The following is an 18,772-nucleotide window of genomic DNA, read 5'->3' on the forward strand; positions in this document are numbered from 1 at the left end:
GGATTCACATGGTTTGAAGATGTCTTGTAAATTCTGGATTTCTTTGTCAAAATATGAGAACAGAGCAAACAAATGCAAAGCTTATGATGCAATATTATTATTGTCATATGGAAGGAACTGATTACCAAATGCATAAGCTGTCATTGGATTGTATTCATTCCGAACGGTTGTATCTCCATCTGCATACCAAGCTATTTCATCTCCCTTCTGAATTTCTCGTGAACTGCACCACATTTACTTAGATATTCACAATTTGATGAAATCACGGTTCAAATTTAGTACACAATACAAAAACCTTTAAATCTCAGAAAACTGTGAACTCAACCACTATTGCAGAAGACAACACGAAGAAAATTGTGTTAAATAAAATAGACCATGCAGGTTATCAAATCCAAAGAAAACAGAGCCCCAAATTCCAGAGCTAATAGAAGCTGGGTTAAATTAGCCTTTGACACAATTCAGAGACACAGTTGCAAAATTGTAAATGTGTTACTAACATCTTCATGCACTATACATTCATTGATCTGCTAAAAGCACAAACATTTACATTTCTATAATTGGAAAATTTACATTCTGGAAAAGATAGACCATGGTGGGCATTAACTTATTTGGGTTTAAACTTTAAACTTTAACATCTAATCAAAGGCATTGCCAAAATTCTTCAAAACTACAACACGCATTTACAAAATAAAGGTTAGGTGCATAGAAACGAAAACATTATCAATACACAAATAATATTTGGAACTTTGACATTTGGAAGCAGGACTTTGAGGCGCAAATCCCTGGGTTTTTTACATATTATGGTGAAACAAAACCCTCAACTAGTGGTCTATGCCACTTTGTTTCGGAAAAGCTTGGAAGCTTTAGAATACTCCCATTGGCATAATCACAAGCAACGATTCCACAAAGACACGAGCAACAATGTAGGTACCAGAGAAAAGAAAGCTAACACATCAGCCTGGGGACTTGCACCCAAAAGTCATGCCTCCTCTTTTATGGTTTCGAAGTGGATTGTCATGCATCGTCATTTATAGTTTCAATGCAGATCCAATCTAGGTTGTGGTTGTTCCAGATCTCATATTCTTTCGTTCTTTCCGTGTGCGTAGTATCCATGTTATATTTACAAGATATTCAATTCAGTGCCATGTCGAGCTCAGACTTTGATAATAACCCTCTCCGTTTAAGAAAAGGGAAGGAGAGCAAAACAAAATTTGTTCGAATTCAAGATTTAACCTGGATAAGAACAAATTTATATCGATATGTAATGTGATCCGAAAGGTAAGACAAAACGCCTCACATTTCAGACACTTTGTTCCGCTTCACTTCGTTTTAATTGCTTGTTAGTTCAAGCTCTGAGCAATTGATCAATAACAACAGACATTACTAAAAAGACATCATACTTAAGCCAGGCATTGATGAGAAATTTGTGAGGAAGATAATGTTACTTGAGAGGACGAAATCTAACAGTGACGGTAACGTTCTCCTTGGACTTCTGAAAATCTGCTGAGGCGAGGCTCTCGGCATAAGCATAAGGCTGAAGGGACTTGCTCTGAATGGCAAATGGCGGCAAGTTCCGTGCGCTGCCAGGCGTTGTGGGCGTACTCCGTCCGGCCGACTTGGACGTAGAGCCAAAGCCCATGCTGCTCGACAAATAAGACGACGCTGTAGAAGACGCCGGCGATGTGGGCGACTTGGGAATCAGAGGCGACGTCTTCCTGTACTTGCTGCTGCTATTCCCCTTGGACGCCATTGCGCACGCACAGAACAGAATGAACGCAAGATGAAAAATGGGGATAAATGGAGAGGCATTGGGTTGCTTAGCTTAGAAGATGAGCGAAATGCGCACCAATGCGGCCTGCACAGCGCAAAGGAGGGGCAGAGGTTGGGCCCGATCCGTCTTCCATTTTGAACTGCAGATGGGAAATCCTAACCGTAACCCCCGACTGCTCCTCAACAACTACAAACGTGTCCCGTCACTCCACTTCCCCTTCCCCCCTCACTCACATTACTTTCACTGTGCCACGCCAATTGACCGCCAAAACTTCCTCTAAGCTTTGATTGCGTCTGTTCTGCCCACCTGTAATGGCTGCCACTCTCCTTCACCTAAATCCACCTATTCTTGTCCACCCCAACGATGGCCCTCTTTTACCTACGCCCGTGTAAAACACGCAAATCACCTCTATAACAACATACTTCCCGTGAAGCGCTAAAGGGCCTTCTGAGGTCAAATGCCCAGCCAATTTAACCTAAATTTTTAAGCTACAATTTTACCGTCAATGTCAAAGCCAACCTTTGGGGACCCCAACGAAATATGCTTATCATTCTTGTACGTACACCATCTCTGTCTGCGCACGATGCAATTCATGTGGATTTAATGTTAAATCCAATAATGCTGACTTCCTCGATGGGATGCCTCTTGTTGGCGTGTTGCAACGTCGCGTAGGTATTCTGTTTTCTTTATTTGGAATTTGTTATTCTTCCTCTCGTTTTAATAAGGGATGTTTATGTTTTTGTTACGACAAGACATGTTCCTAAATCTATATTTTATTTCCTTCTCAACTATATTTAATTTTTTATTGATTAATATACTATTATGTTACTGTTGGCGATTTTATTAGACGTAAATGCTTACTGCAAAACATAACTGCAACCTTACAATGGTGATTTTTTTTTATTTTTTTATTTTTTATTTTTTATTTTCATTTTAGAGTAATTTTTACTTTTGATTTTAGAGGAATGATTAATGGAGAGGTGATGTAATTTTTACTTTTGATTTTAGAGGAATGATTAATGGAGAGGTGATGTATTAAGTAAGGCTAGCGTCTCATGGAGAGGGCTTCCTAAAAAATAGCGTTCGATCAACTAAGATTTTTTAGAAAGCTGGTGAGCTTATATACATAGCTTTGTCATATTATATTCTATGGAGTGATAAAAACAAATTTTAAAACTCATTAAACTAAATTTAGATGTTAGACAAGTGGTAGATAACATTCTTAAGTTGGTGGAACAATTTCCAACCCCACCCCAATGAAAAGATTCCAAATGATATTGTAGTATAATTTTTTTTGTTTCATGGGACCTCCTACTCCATCAAAATAGAAGCTTGGCCCCCCATGGGACCCCACCCTAAGCTTGCTCTTTTTCTTAAAAAATCAAGTGCACAACAAATTTCATAAAAATAGAATAAAAATCTATCTTCCAAATAATTAACAGCAATGCTTCTAAATTGCATTTGCATTTGTTTGCTTCAACACTTTCCAATGTTTGAAAAAATAGAATGTGTTTGCAGCAAACTTGTTTGTTTTTATTAAACAAATCAAAAAGCCCATTGCCAACGTCGATTATGCTTCTACATTGCATTTTTTTGCTTCAACACTTTCCAGTGTTTGAAAAAATAGAATGTGTTTGCATCAAACTTGTTTGTTTTTATTAAACAAATCAGAAAGCCCATTGTCAATGTCGATTGTAGAGTTACACCAATAACTAGAGCTTCAACATTGTATCATCTACTTATGGCATTGTTATTAGTACTCGCCATAAACAATACTATTGCATTCATTAAGTCCAATTAATAATTATTTTGTACCAATCAAAATTGATTATTATTTTTGTTTCAAAATAAATTTGATTTTTCTAAAGTTGAGATTTTAATTTTTAAACTTAATATGTTGTAGAAATTATTCATCAAATTTGGTGTTATAGGAGCAAATTCATTTTTAGGAGGAATGGTAGATTTTTTAGCTTTTTAGGAGATTTTTAAATTTTTATTAAAAAAAAAAAAGATTATTTTAAGTACTTTTTTTTGTACTTTTTTTGTTTGTTTATTATACTGTAGCTTAAGCTAGCAAACTAGCATACATATATTTTTAAAAATTTATATAAAAGAGGCTCATAGATATCAAATTTTAAAAATAAAATTAAAGCAAAGAAATTAATCTTTATCTACTTTCAAGTCTTCGCAAAAACAAAATGGGTTTGCATCAAACTTGTTGTTTGTTTGTCTTGCATGGATAAGAAAGCCCGTTGTGAGTATAGAGTTAGAGTTATGTCAATAGTTTCCATTATAGAGTTATATCTATCGTTGTAATAACATGATTTTCGCATATTTTTCATTTTTCATTTTCTTTATTAGATCAATTCAATTCAATTTTGAGTGTGCAAAAATGACTTCAACAATTTGTGTTCTTACTAACTCCCTTAGATGTTGTATTTGAGTTCATGCCCTACGTGTACTAATAAAATCTCTTATTGTTTCCATGGTACAGTTACATCTATCATTGTAATAACAAGAGTTTTGCATATTTTTCATTTTCTTAATTGAAACAAATCAATTCAATTTTGAGTGTGCAAAAATGATTTCAAACTTTTAAAATTTAAAAATTTAGATTTGAATTTGGGTCTTTACTAACTCCCTCAGATGTTGTATTCGAGTATGTGCCCTACATGTGCTAATAAAATCTCTTACTTTAAAGGTGCATCATCACATAGAAATCATAACTAGAGCATCAAAGTTGTGTCATCTACTTACGTCATCATTCTTAGTACTTTCCATAAGCAATACTATTGCATTCACTGAGTCCAATTAATAAATTATTTTGCACCAATCAAAAGTGATTATTATTTTTTGTTTTAAAATAAACTTGATTTTAATAAAGTTGATATTTATATTTTTAAACTTAATATGTTGTAGAAATTATTTCTCTACGTTATCATTGGTTTAATATTTTTAACTTTTGGGAGATTTTTTAAATTTTTAAAAAGAATTGATTATTTAAAAGAGGACATTTTTTATTTATAATATTGTAACTAAAGTGATTTTTTTATATAGATATAAATTTTTAATATTTTTTTTTCTCAAAATGTAATTAATAAAATCAATTAAATTAAATTAAATTAAAATTTAAACTATTTCATTACAAACATTAAAAACAAATATTTTTATTAAAAATAAACTCAATTATTGTCTTTATAATTATAATTTTGTATATTTTTTCATAGATCATTAAAAAATTTAATACTTTCTTAAAATTATAACTTTTTAATCATTTTAAAAGATACAAATTAATTTAATAACTTTTAATCATAAGTTTAAAATATTTTTCAACTGGTCATTAAAAAATGCCTATTTTCGTAGATACAAATTAATTTAATAACTTATAATCATAAATTTAAAATATTTTTCAACTAATCATTAAAAATGCCTATTTTCACTCTAATGTTTATATTATGCAAATTTAAAATCATTAATAGTATTATTAAGATCAGTTATAATTAATATTACATAAACGTAATTAATACAAATGCCACGTAGTGACGAGTACTTGCCTTTATAGTATTGTAATAAAAATATTTATTGTAATTCTTAATTATTATAATTTTGAATTATTGTTATTTTAAAATTATATTGTTTTAATAATATTTATGTAATATTAACTAAAACTCACACATTATAGTGAGAATATACATATTTTTTTAAAAAAATCATAATTTATATAATTATAATTATAATAATAAATTACCCCATTCATGGGGCTCAAAAGGTTGATATTCCTTCGAATTTGAAGTTAGGAGTAATTTGGTCTGCCTCTAAGGTAGGATGGGTGAAATTTAAATTTGATAGTGCCTCGAAGGACAATCCTGGGAAAAGCGGGTCAAGTTGTGTGGCTAGGGACCACAATAGAATAGTGTTGAGCAAGAAAATTGAATTCTTAGAAGTGACGATAAATAACAATGTTGAATTATATGTTGCTCTCCTAGGAATAAAATGTGGCTTTGATCTTAAACTTAAGCGTTTACATCTTGAAGGTGACTCTCTCGTCACTGTTAATGTGATCTACCGGAAACAAACACCTAATTGGAAACTTAATAAGTGGTTAAAACCAATTTGAGAGTTAATAATAAAATTTTGTACTAGGACTTCAAATTAATATTTTTTTTTGTGAGGCAAATGCAATGGCTAGTGATCTGGCCAAATTGACGACAAGATAGGAGTTGGTAGCTTAGTCATCATGGGTGAGGTGGTGATTTGGCCTTTCCATTTCACGAGGTGGGCATCAGCACATTTCCTTAATAGTGAGTAGATTTGAGGTGATGGGGGTGCATGGGAAATGAATGTTGGTTTGGTGTTTTTGAGAGAAATGTGTGTGAATAGACTGGTAGTGGCAATTGTGAGGCTTTATTTGAAGATTGGTGACATAGATGTAAGGGATTACTTTTTTGTGGTGACAACATAACATAGATACCCCTCTGAGGCTCACCTGCAAGCAACACCAAATAGCCTTTATGGGTGAGGTGATTGACAAAAGGTTAGTGTAGACACCCAAATATGTCCACTTAATTAAATGAATACTTAGCATTTATTTGTTTATTTAACCATCAATCAACAATTGATATTTAATTAATTCACCCTAACCCTCTTCTCCTATTAATTAAATAAATTGTTCAATTTATTTGATTTAATTCACTTAAACCATATTCTAACTTTTAATTAAATAAACAAATTATATTTGTTTAATTAAATATCATCTCTTGCATTTAAATAAATCGATATTTATTTAAATCCTAAAAGCCCATCCCTCACATTTAAATAAATAAATATTTATTTAAAATCCTATAACCCTCACCCACTTACATGCTTAAGCCTCTTCTAGATTCTTCTAATCCCTTCTAGTTAGCCTAATCCCCTCCTAAACATTTGAACATTCCTTGAGAAGGGGTCACTTCTCAAAAACTTGAAAAGTCTTCACAAACCATTAAAGGCTTTATTTATTCAACAAGTTAACCCCCAAAGTCTTCGTAAACCATTAAAGGCTAAAATCTAACTAACCCACTTGTAACCCTTGGTTAGAGACTTTTTCTCTAACTTAACCATCCATTTAACTCATGGGTATCTTCAAGCGTTCATTGCTTTGACCATAGTTATCCTTTAACCCTTGCACAAAATTTTATCTCTTGGATAAAAGGATTATCCATTAACTCAACCTTAACCAAACCCCCTAGGGTAACCATCATGTCCCCTCGGCCATTTAATGCCTCTTCTCTCTCCTCTCGAGCCTTCTTATGTTGACACTTGTCAACATAGGATTGGTTTGAAAGTGTCACATGGATTGAGGATCATTCAATCCCAGCCCTTGTTAAGATAAATCCATCTTAACCATCTAATTGCCCATTTCTTCTATAAATAGGGCTCATTCCATCATTGTTGAGGATACACACACACATAAGAGTTACCCCTGCATTATCATTGTTATTTAAAATTTGAATGTTTTGTAGGAAGCCATCACAACTTATTAGGTTCTAGCTCTTCCACTTGTTGGAATTGGTATTTAACCTCTAATACTTCATTTGCATCCTCATTCAACACTTGACCACAATCAATCATCTCCCATCCTCCATTTGGCATCCCATTGTGTTAGTGCTCAAACTGAGGGCATACTCCACATAGCAGCAGGATCTTGGAGAGGAGGACAAGGAAGAACCATGGCATAGGGAGCATCATGGGGAAGTTCATTTTGTTTTGTTCATTTCCTAGCTAGCTTCTTGTTTAACTAATCTTTCTTGATATGTTTTGAAAGGGTTTGAGTTCATTGTGTTTATGATTGAGCATGTTATTTAGATGAACTCATATTGGTTTTCCACTAATCCCTATTTTCATGGCATCATTTTTGGTGAACCCGGCGTGAATCAACACTAAATTATTAATTTTGTTTAACTAATCTTTTGAAAATTATAGATTTTCACGCGCAGGTTGCGCTTTGGTGCTTTTGTTATGCGGATTAGCACCTTCGTTGCTCGTAGTAGCATTTTTGTGTTGTGTTTTAACGCTTTTGCAACTGTCATTTTTTTCTTCTTATAACTAGTGTAGCGCTTTTGTTAAATAGTTTGGCGCTTCAGTAATATTTTAGAACTTTCGTTGCATAGTCTAGCACTTTTGTGTCAATATAGCGCTTATGTTCTCTGTTCTGGCGCTTCTGTATTCTTACCAATTTTGCGCTTTTATACCAGACAGAGAGCTAAAAATTGTAACCTCAAAGAAGTTTTTAGGTTTTTAAGCCCACCATTTGGACTAACACTTTGAATATTTTGGAGGTACTAATGTTGTGTGTAGGTTCTTAAGGAGTTAGTTTAGTTTATTTTACTTTTAAGTTACAAATTTTCTTTTTTTTAACAAGGGGATTAAAAAGAACTCGTTTTCTTTTTAGGACCTAAAAAGAACCACAATTTTTGCTTTTTGCAAAGGGTTTTAAAAAGAACAAACAACGATTTTTCTTTTGCAAGGCTAAAAAGAACTCAAACATTTGAGTTTGGTGCAAGTAAAAAGAATCTCATTTTCATTTTGCAAAAGGCTTAAAAACAAAAACTTTATTTTTGCAAAGCTAAAACGAACTTCATTTTTTTGGGTGCAATCTAAAAAGAACAAGACAGATTTTACTTTTTTGCTACAAAGGGATAAAAAAGAACATCTCACATTTCATTTGCAAGGTAAAAAGAATAAATCACATTGCTATTTGCCATCCGACTCTATTTTGTTGACCAAGTTTTTTTCAAAAAATTCAAACATTGCAATTTTTGGTTAAAAAGAACAACTCATTTTGCTATCGTGGATAAAAAGAACCCCATGTTTGTTGGGGCTACATCTCCATGTTTGTTGGAAATGTTTAATTTCCAGAAGTGGGTGGTTGATAATATTACCAACACTCGGGAAAAACAGAGAGAGTTGGAGCTCAAAATTGATAATGTGGTTAAGGATATTAAAGATAAAGGAAAAGAGGAAAAATCTGAGGATAATAGTGAAGCAGAGGATGAAAAAGAAATTTATGACTGGTCAGAGGGTGAGATCGTAAAGGGAGAAGTGAAGCACCTGAAGGATGTGGTGAGGACTCTCAAAGAAAATGGTGAGTCTGATCATGAACTGATAAACAACAGGGTTCAAAAAACTGAGAGTGCTATGAGGAAAATCATGGAGCATAGCTTGGTTGTGATGAAAGTGACTTCCCAAAATATGAATGCGTTGGTTGCCTGTCGGGAGAAGGATAAGCAGAACAAAGATACTGTGATTATTAATGATGAGTCGGGTTCTATCTCTGTCTAGCATTCTTCTAGACGCGGAACTAGGCAAAATGTTAAAGAGTTGGAGTTGAAGACTAAAGGTAATCAATAGGTGCAGGAAAGCAAAGACCTTAAAGAGACAGCAAATGCAATGATGATGCTTGTCAAGGATGTTGAGGAGACCATAAATATTTTTACCTAGATGTTCTAGTTTTGTTTTAGGTGTGTCAGTATCTCGTTGGTCTTTTGTTGTACTTTTCTCTGCCTGTTGTCTTTTGTGCTGATCTTTTGCAGCCTTTCTTTCTTCATTCTGTTCTTTCTTGATTCTCTAATGCTTTTCTTTCTGATATGTAAGTGGGTTTCGGGTCCCTTAAAACCTATTTTTCCTTAATCAAAAACCTCTCCAAGTAGCATTTTAGATAATTGTGAGATTATGCTTGAAGCAACCAACATCAAAGAGACCACAAGATAGCACAATGACAAGAGAGATAAAATATGACAAGAATAAATCGTATTCCTATCGAGATGCAAAAGAGATCAACTGGATCGTCAATAATCCTCACATATAATGTAGATAAGCCTGCTTATAAAGGTAGGGCTAAGAGACAAGAGAGCATACAATGATGACATGTGGCTCAATGAGATGCAAGGGTAGGTAGGAGAAATAGAAAAATATTTCACATGAGGTGGATCACCCACCAAAGGTGGAATTATCATCCCACAATAAGTGGATATGATAAAGTAACAACAAGATCACAACATAAAAGGTAGAAATTCTCCTAGATACACACTCCCAGTGTAGCACATCTCTCTAAGTGTCTCATATGCAAACTACAACGTTATGCATGTACCTAAGTAAACTTAAGTAAAGTGTAATTATATCCATAATGAATAAATAATTACACCAACACCCCCCTTAAGTGCAACTTAGGGGAATTCACTTAACTCTACAATGCAACTAAGCAATGCAATATGGGTCTCGCCTACTGGGCCATGTTAGGTACCCATGTACAAATGCAAATGCAAAATAATCTCCCATAAAGTGGGGAAAGAGAGAAAAACCCAATGGGAAAAAAACCTCCCACAAAAAGAGAGATGAAAACTATACAAATAACTCTCAAAGAAGTATGTGAAGGACAAAACCCCATGCGAGGAAAAATTCCCCTCCATATGAGAGAAGAAGAGAGGCTAGGTAGCACGCCCCCCCCCCCCTCAATGTAGAATTTGCACCAATGGAAGAAGCTCGAAACTGAATGAAGAAACTTCTCCATGAATGTCTAGCAACGTTCCTCCCCTTAGGAAGAAACAAAACCAAAGGTGTATCCATGAAGTCTCCCCAATCATGAAGGGAAGATGTAAGAAAAAAACTCATGATGAATGGAGTCTCTGAAAACTGCTCAAGTGTCCCCATGTCGATGTTGAAAGATAACCCCTCCAAAGGTGGTGAACTGATCCACACTACTGAAAAAGGTACTCTAAGATCTAGTGGAGATTAATGTAGAACATGATCCAAAGACTCGCATGTCTTCTCTAAAGATAAAGAGACCTCCTCCAACTGTTGTACATAAGAATCCACAATCATGCCAACCTCAAAAGAATGATTATATAGAGAATGAACAAGAGGGCCAGAGTGTTCCCTCGCAACAATCGAAGAAGGATCATCTTCATCAAAGAGAAGATGAATATCATCAATGATGTCTCCCAAATCTGCAATGTAGGACTCCATAAACAAACCTGCAATGTCTGTCAAGTAGTCATCCCAATGAACTGAAGCTGCAAGACAAGATATACCCTGCTGCACTAAATCACAAGAAGGCAAAATAGTCACACTATCTGCATCGTCAGGTACAATAGGTGATGTGATATCAATAGGAGGAGATGAAACACAAGGTTCAAGATCGGGGTCACATGTGAGAATCCCCAAGTTCAAGTACCCAAAGTTCTCAAAATTTGAATCATCACAAGAAGTGTGATCATCATATGTAGAATCATCATGTGAAGAATCATCATATGTAAAATCATCCTCATCAATAGGAACAAAATCTAAAAAAGAATATAACTAAGATGCATGATCCACAACCCCACTCGCAATGATAGCTCTACTCTCCAAGTCTTCAATGATAACTGACTCAGGTGTGAACTCCACATTTTTCTTTGTTGCCCCATGTGTGATTTGATAGATGGAAAGAATATTGTTTGTTAAGTGGGGTACACACAACAAATCATTGAAGGAGTTATCCCCAATGGCAATGGTTCCTTTCCCAATCACATCCATGTATGTATGATTTCCCATCAAAATTTGTGGCATGGTACAAGGCTCAAATATAGAAAACATAGACTACGAAGATGCCATATGATGAGAAGCCTCTGAATCTAGAAGCCATCTCCCTAAATCATGACTTGTAGTAGCACAAAGAGCTTGTCCTTTTCTTGTCCCAAAAGAGTGAGTCTTCCCACTTGTTGTTGCCATAAATGTTTGTCCTTTCCCCTTTGATTGTGAGGAAGTGGAAGGTGACAAATCCTCCTTCTTGTAGGAATTAGGCAAATCAATGTTTTTTTTTTTGAGGATATGGAAGAGCTCGTCAATCTGCTTAGAATCACAACGATGCTCCTCATGACCAACCTTTTTACAATAGGCACAAGTAGGTCTCTCCTTCTTTGGTGAATCATCCTTCTCGGAAGAGGATGAATCTCCTTGTTGTGGAGAAGGTGGTGCTTTGTCCTTACGCTTTGATTTCCCTTTCTTCTTGTTTGAGTTGTCCTTTCCTTGATTTCCTTTGTTTCCTTGAGTTGCCACTAGTGCTTGAGACTTAGAAGTCTTAAGAATGTCCATGCTTATCAACTTAGTTTGTTCCATCATCAACATGTTGGTGAAAGTATCAAATGTAGGCATTGTGTAGCTTGAACCCGTTGTCATCCTATGGGTTTGGAAACTAGAAACAAATGTTGCATATTCTTGTGGAAGCTTGCCCATCAAATTGAAGATCAATTGAGTATCCTTCTTATCAATGCCACAATCCTTGAGTTGTGCCCTCATTTCTTTTTCCTCAGTGACATTATCTTGTATAGTATCAGAGTTATTAGGATCTAACATGGTGAGATCACTATCAATTTGATATCCCCTAATCTCATTGACTTGACCATACAAGTCTTGAAACTTTTTCCAAGCATCCTTAATTAAGGTACATTTTCAATATGAAAGATAAGATCGTTTGATACATACTTTCTTAAGGTACCAATTTCCATGATGTTCTCACTGAGCCAATCCAAGTGACCATTAGGATCAGCCTTAGGATCAATGGGAGCAACAATAGTTCCATCAATGTAATGCGTTAACCCTTTTTCCATTAGTTTACTCCATGCATCAATTTTCCAAGTAGCATAATTATGAGGAGTTAAGAGATAAAAATTAGGAGAACCCATAGCAGTAAAATGAAAGAACACAAGAGCACAAAAGACACCCCCCCAAATTCACTCAATGAAAGTACCTCCCCCCCCCCCCAAAAAAAAATAAAAATGATGATTTTGGCACTTTATATGTAGTGTGTGTACAATCGGCCACTTGCAAACAAAGACAAAGTGGACTTTTGATTTTGTTTTACAACTGCCCCATTAGGCTGAGAACTATAATGCAAAAGACCAGAAAGATAGATCTATGCAATACAAGTGCCAAATTGGTCAAAAAAGACCATATTTTGAAAGTACAATTTCCACTGAAATTCACTACAAACTGATAGCATATTATGAAATTAGAGGAAAAATCATGCACTTTAAAAAAAACGGCACCTGAAAAGGAGTTCGTATGAGCCCAAACGGAGTCCCGGAAGTTGCAGAAACGGGGATTGGACACGTACAGTCACCAATTTTTTTTTTGAGAAATCTGCCCACCCAAATCAGAAAAAACACCACCACGTGAAAGTACATGAAAAATTAGCCCATTTCAAAAAAAAATTACACCCAAAAAGGAGCAAAAATGACCAAGATATGGCCATTAGAATTTGAACTGCAAAACTGAAAAGTTCAATGGCGAGGGGCAAAAAAACTTCAAAAAATGATGATGTCATCAAACCACTATGTTAAATTTGACGGTCGTATGAGTATTGCAAAAAACTTCACTCCCTGCTTGCGCGGATGTCCATACAGAACAGACGGATGACATGGACAAATCAAATGCTGCCAAGTGTCCTATAGTGATGATGTGGCAAGTACGGTTAGGCTGACTTTGCAAGTGACATGGTCCGTATGGAAATGATGTGGTAGGTTACATGGTTGTACGAACTGTCGATGTGCCCACTGATTTGGTAGTATAGACTAGATTGCATGGCGAGTATGGATCTGACGTGGATAGCATAACTAGCAGTGATGACTGTGTAGTACAGTAGAGTGATGTGGCGACTGATTCACCCAATAAATGTGTGCCAAGTGTTGCTGACTCGGTGTCTTTGTGGCACGGTTGACATGATCCGACGTGGTGAAGTCAACAAGCGTCGGGGAGATAGGCGGTGGGACCACGAGGTGGCAGGCTGTCAAAGGAAGGTCATCAGTGAACGGAGCAGGCGGCACTGGGAAATTCACTGGCCAAGCAGGGTCGTCGGGAGTGTCGAGGTGGCGGTCGGAGTTTCTGCATGTTGTCAGAGCATGGAGGATTCCAAGGGAGTCTATCAGCAAGGAAGAGAGACCGTCGGCGGAGGAGACAGGCATTACGACCCTGTTGTCCGTGCAGGGTGCTGCCCCTGCAAATGAATATGGCAGTGGTATTGTTTCGTGGGGGGGTCAAACTCCCACGTAAAATAATTTTTTTGTTTTTTTTTTGCAAAATTGTACCATATCGCCCAAATTGGGCAAAAAATTTCCTCCAAGCACGAAATTGACTTTTCACCAAATATAGGCCAATTTATATTCAAAATTCATGGAAATAGCCACCTAGATGCAATGGTGAGGTCGGATCTAGTCTAGGACGCCTCCAAAAGATGCTTCTCCTTAGATCTGCCTCTTGACCTTCTTCAAATCTCTCCAAAATATATGCAAAGGCACTCCAACCACTCTAATACCATGTGAGATTATGCTTGAAGCAACCAAGATCAAAGAGACCACGAGATAGCACAACGACAAGAGATATAAAATATTACAAGAATAAACTGTATTCCTATCAAGATGCAAAAGAGATCAACTGGATCATCAATAATCCTCACATACAATGTAGATAAGCCTGCTTATAAAGGTAGGGCTAAGAGACAAGAGAGCACACAATGATGACATGTGGCTCAATGAAATGCAAGGGTAGGTAGGGGTAGGTAGGAGAAATAGTAAAATATTCCACATGAGGTAGATCACCCACCGAAGGTGGAATTATCATCCCACAATAAGTAGATATGATAAAGTAACAACAAGATCACACCATAAAAGGTGGAAATTATCCTACATACACGCTCCTAATGTAGCACATCTCTCTAAGTGTCTCATATGCAAACTACAATGTTATGCATGTACCTAAGTAAACTTAAGTAGATGTAATTATATCCATAATAAATAAATAATTACACCAACAATAATATTGCAATGATGGGATTAAAAAAACAAATGTCTTTAATGACTGGCACGCTTGTGCAAAATTTGTAGAGTGGACCCACCTCTAACACACACTATCCTCTCCCTTGGCTCTCGTGGTCCTAAGTGCAAGAGAAAAGTGTTTTGTTTTTTTTTTAATAAAGGGGAGATACTTTATTAATAATCAGAAATAAGCATTACATAAGAAAACCAGAGCCTCAAAGCTCCAGAAGAGAACAACAAACCCAACTAGTTATCATCCAGCTTCAAAACTATCCATATCCTCAGCAAAGATCTTATGCAAGTCCTGACAGTAATCAGGGGAAAGATGCTCCCAACCCTCAACTTTCCAATCATCACCATGTTCTGAAGCCCACTTAGCCAAACAATCAACAACTCTATTCCATTCACAAGGAATGTGGATGAAAGACACCTTCTCCATCATAGCACTAATTTGCAAAATCTGGTGAACAATCCTTGCCAGCTTCCAATTAATCCCACTCACCTTCTGCTCAATCAACAGATTAAAAATAATTTGCAAATTCGATTCGCAGATAACCTTACGCCACCCTATCTCATATGCATGCTCCAGGGCATAGAAAATAGCTAATCCCTCCATAAAATTATTAGATTGTTGCCCTTTATGCACTGCAAAGAAGAAAACCACATCCTCCATATGATCCCTACCAACACCTCCAATCCCAACAGGACCTAGATTACCATGAGAGGAGCCATCGATGTTAATCTTAATGGATTCATCCTAAGGGGGTAGTCATCTTCCCACCATTTGAACCTTCTTCATAGCACATATACGTCTCTTGACACAAGCTGAGACATGAGAGATCTCTTGCAAACCCAACCTACTCACAATATTAACCTCTCCTCTATCCAGAGGAAAATTCGCCTCACATTTAACTTCCACTATCTCTTGGATCATTCCAATTATTCTATTCCACACTTGCTAAACTAACAGTCTGATTTCCTGAAAGATCCTCCTATTCCTCTCTAGCAAGATCTGCCAAAGTATGAAAATGGGCCCAATGAGCCAGACAGTCTGGAGAAAAGAGGACAAAAAAGGAGGCCTGCCCAAACTGCTCCAAAACTCCACCAAAGAATCTACGTGAACACAAGGGTGTTTGCACACCCCCCACCAGTAATGCCATATATGCACCGAGAAAGGGAATCTGAAGAACAGGTGTGAATAATCCTCCTCCCCATTACCACACAAAACACAGATGGAAGGCTCGTGGAACCCACACTTGCGAATATTGTCCCAAGTTAGACATCTATTCAAAGCCAAAGTCCAAGCAAAATAGTTACACTTCGGCCAAGAGAATTTGTTCCAAACATATTTCCACCAGTGCACTTCCCTCCCCTCCAATCTATAGGACAACAACTCCTGGTACCCACTGGCAACAATAAAAACACCCTTAGGATTCTGGAACCAAGAAAGTCTATCCCTATCCTTAAGGGAACTACAGTGTCTACTAGCCAAAATTCCACGAAGCTCAGCACAGTCTTCCTCCATACCAACAACTGGCCATTCATTAGGAGCCTTCCACCGCACCATCTCCAATTGCCCACACCTATAAACAGACTTAAAGTCTCTCACTCTAGACCACCCTACCTCCAGGAATCTCTGGTAAAGATTCACTAAATTAGGAAACTAATCAATAATGGGGGGATAGCCATCCCAAGAATCCAGCCCAAAAAGCACCTCTTCCCCCCTCTTACAAATCCAAAAAAGTCCTTCTTTTATCAGTGCAACCCCTTTCTTGAGAGTACTCCAAATCATAGAGCCTTTTCCCACAAGCGAATATCTTGGGATTTCCTCCTTCGAGATCCTCTGTATATACTTAGAAGACAAAATCCTAGCCCAGCCTCGATTCTGTTCAACACACCACTTCCAATACAATTTTGTCGCCAATGCCTCTCCAAATCAAGTAGATTGCCTTAAGCCAAGCCCACCTAACTGTTTCGGGCTGCACACCAAGTCCCATTTGACAAGACTCCATTTATAGGAGGACAAGTTGCCTGCCCATAAGAATTGTCTTGCCAAAGAATCCAATTCCTTCACAAACCACTTTGAGGGCACTTGGAGCATACACCTATAAATCGAAAGAGCATGAACCACCAACTAGATCAGTTGAACCCACCCAATCAAAGGATAACCATTTGTGTATTCAATGTTCAACCCTCAAGAAAAATTTGTCCAGAATACCCTGCCAAGAGTCCCTGAGAGGATTACTAGCAGAGATAGGAATACCCAGGTAATTCAAGGGAAGAGAACCGACATGGAATCTCAAGATATGAGAAATAATCAACTGTATAGTTCCAGATGTGTTGAAGAAGAGAATGGAAGATTTATCCTCATTGATCAACTGGCTAGAAGCAGTAAGATAGACATCCAAGACTTTACGCAGATTTATAGCTTCTTTGATCCTAGCCAGTCCCATCAGGGTCGTATCATCCACAAACTACAAATGGGACTGAGGAGGTATGTCATTACCCCAACTCCAACCATGAATATTACCCAATCCTACATTATACTTAAAAAATCTCCCCAGACCCTCTGCCAAAAGAATGAAGAGGTATGGGGAAAGAGGGTCCCCCTGACGAAGACCCCTAGATGCACTAAACAACTCACTATGATCTCCATTAATAAGCATAGATAATGAGGTAGATGAAGCGCAACTCATTACCCATTAGATCTATTCATCAGCAAAACCAAAGGCCCTAAGAATCTTCTAGAGAAAGGACCAACAGACTCTATCATAAGCCTTTGTCATGTCCAGCTCGATAAACATAGCTTTTTTCTTGGAAGTTGCCATAGAATGAATGGTCGCAGTAGCAATGACCACTCCATCTAAGATTTGACAACCCTCCACAAACCCACTCTGCTCCTCAAAAATGACACCCCCAAGCCAATTCTTCAACCTTTCCGCAATCAACTTAGAAATAATCTTATAAATCACATTATAGAGAGATATAGGGTGGAACTGGCCTAATTGGTCAACCCCGTCACACTTGGGGATGAGTGCAATGAAAGTTGCATTCAAAGGGTGAAGCATCTACTTATTCCTCTGGGACTCTTAGACCACCTTCAATAAGTCCAATTTGATAATATCCCAAAATTCTTGATAGAACTCAATCGGAAACCCATATGGTCTAGGATCTTTCCCCTTCTTCATATGGAAAACAATCCTCTCAAGTTCGTCCAACATAATAGGTCCCATAAGCTGCTCATTCATCTCCCTATTAACGAAAGAAGGAATACAAACAAGAACCTAAGTTTCCTCTTTCGATTCCCCCTGAGAATCCTCACTAAAAAGGGATTGAAAATACTGCATAGACTCCCTAGAAATCTCCTTCAAGGATAAACACTGCTCACCTCTAGCATTGACCAGAATATATATGGAATTGCCATGTCTTCTTGCTTTCATTGAATTGAAAAAGAACGCAGTATTCTTATCCCCCACTTGAAGCCAATCAATACGAGCTCTCTGTTTCCAATAGATTTCCTCCCTAAGATCCCACTCATCTAAATCCTTGACTGCCCCATCTTCCTCCCTAATCAAGGCTTCTAAAAATCCATGCTCTCTTGTCTCTCTGGTAATACCATTCAAGTCTAATTGAGTAGCTGTCTCAGCATGAAAAATATTACAAAAACACTGACGATTCCACCGTTTAAGCTGAAACTTAAGAAATTGCAATTGCTTGGAAAAAGTGTACATAGAAGTGCCGAAGGCTGGCCTCCCTTTCTTCCACCATTCCGCAACATGATCCTGCAAAGAAGAATCTCGCAACCACATAAGTTGGAATTTGAATGAAGGAATGCGAGCAACTCAAGAAGAAGAAGACACCAATTTGATGGGCCAGTGGTCCGAACCCCTCCAATCTAAAATCTCAGAGTATGTGGAGCACCCCCCACCAACCCAAAAACTAGAAACCAAAAAGCTATCCAGCCTCTCTGCAATCCAATACTCCCTTATCCTCTTGTTGTTCCAAGTGAACGGAGCATTACCAGGCTTGATGTCAACAAGATTCAAGGTTGATACACTATTGTGAAGAAGGAAGGAAGAAAGCTCCAGCCGCATAGCACCACCCTTGTTCTCACTCAACTCTAAGATGGCATTAAAATCACCCGCCATAATCCATAGATGGAAAGGAAAAAACC

General features: G+C 37.0%; 1 protein-coding gene across 3 annotated transcripts in view; it reads right to left on the bottom strand.

Moving 5' to 3' along the window:
- LOC131046886 (kinesin-like protein KIN-7E, chloroplastic) overlaps positions 1-2,409 on the bottom strand; it is a 154,812-nt gene extending 152,403 nt beyond the window's left edge. For 2 of the 3 annotated variants that reach the window (XM_057980698.2, XM_057980699.2), the window contains exons 1-2: positions 1,446-2,409; positions 126-223 (exon numbers count right to left, since the gene is read on the bottom strand). In XM_057980698.2, the coding sequence (XP_057836681.2) occupies positions 126-223; positions 1,446-1,750 (403 nt within the window). In that variant the 5' untranslated portion in view covers positions 1,751-2,409. The remainder of the gene's footprint in view (positions 1-125; positions 224-1,445) is intronic. The other variant, XM_057980697.2, reaches the window with a different exon arrangement.
- Between the last annotated feature and the right edge of the window lie 16,363 nt (positions 2,410-18,772).

The sequence above is a fragment of the Cryptomeria japonica genome, chromosome 2 (genome assembly GCF_030272615.1).
Source record: "Cryptomeria japonica chromosome 2, Sugi_1.0, whole genome shotgun sequence".
NCBI classification, from domain to species: domain Eukaryota; kingdom Viridiplantae; phylum Streptophyta; class Pinopsida; order Cupressales; family Cupressaceae; genus Cryptomeria; species Cryptomeria japonica.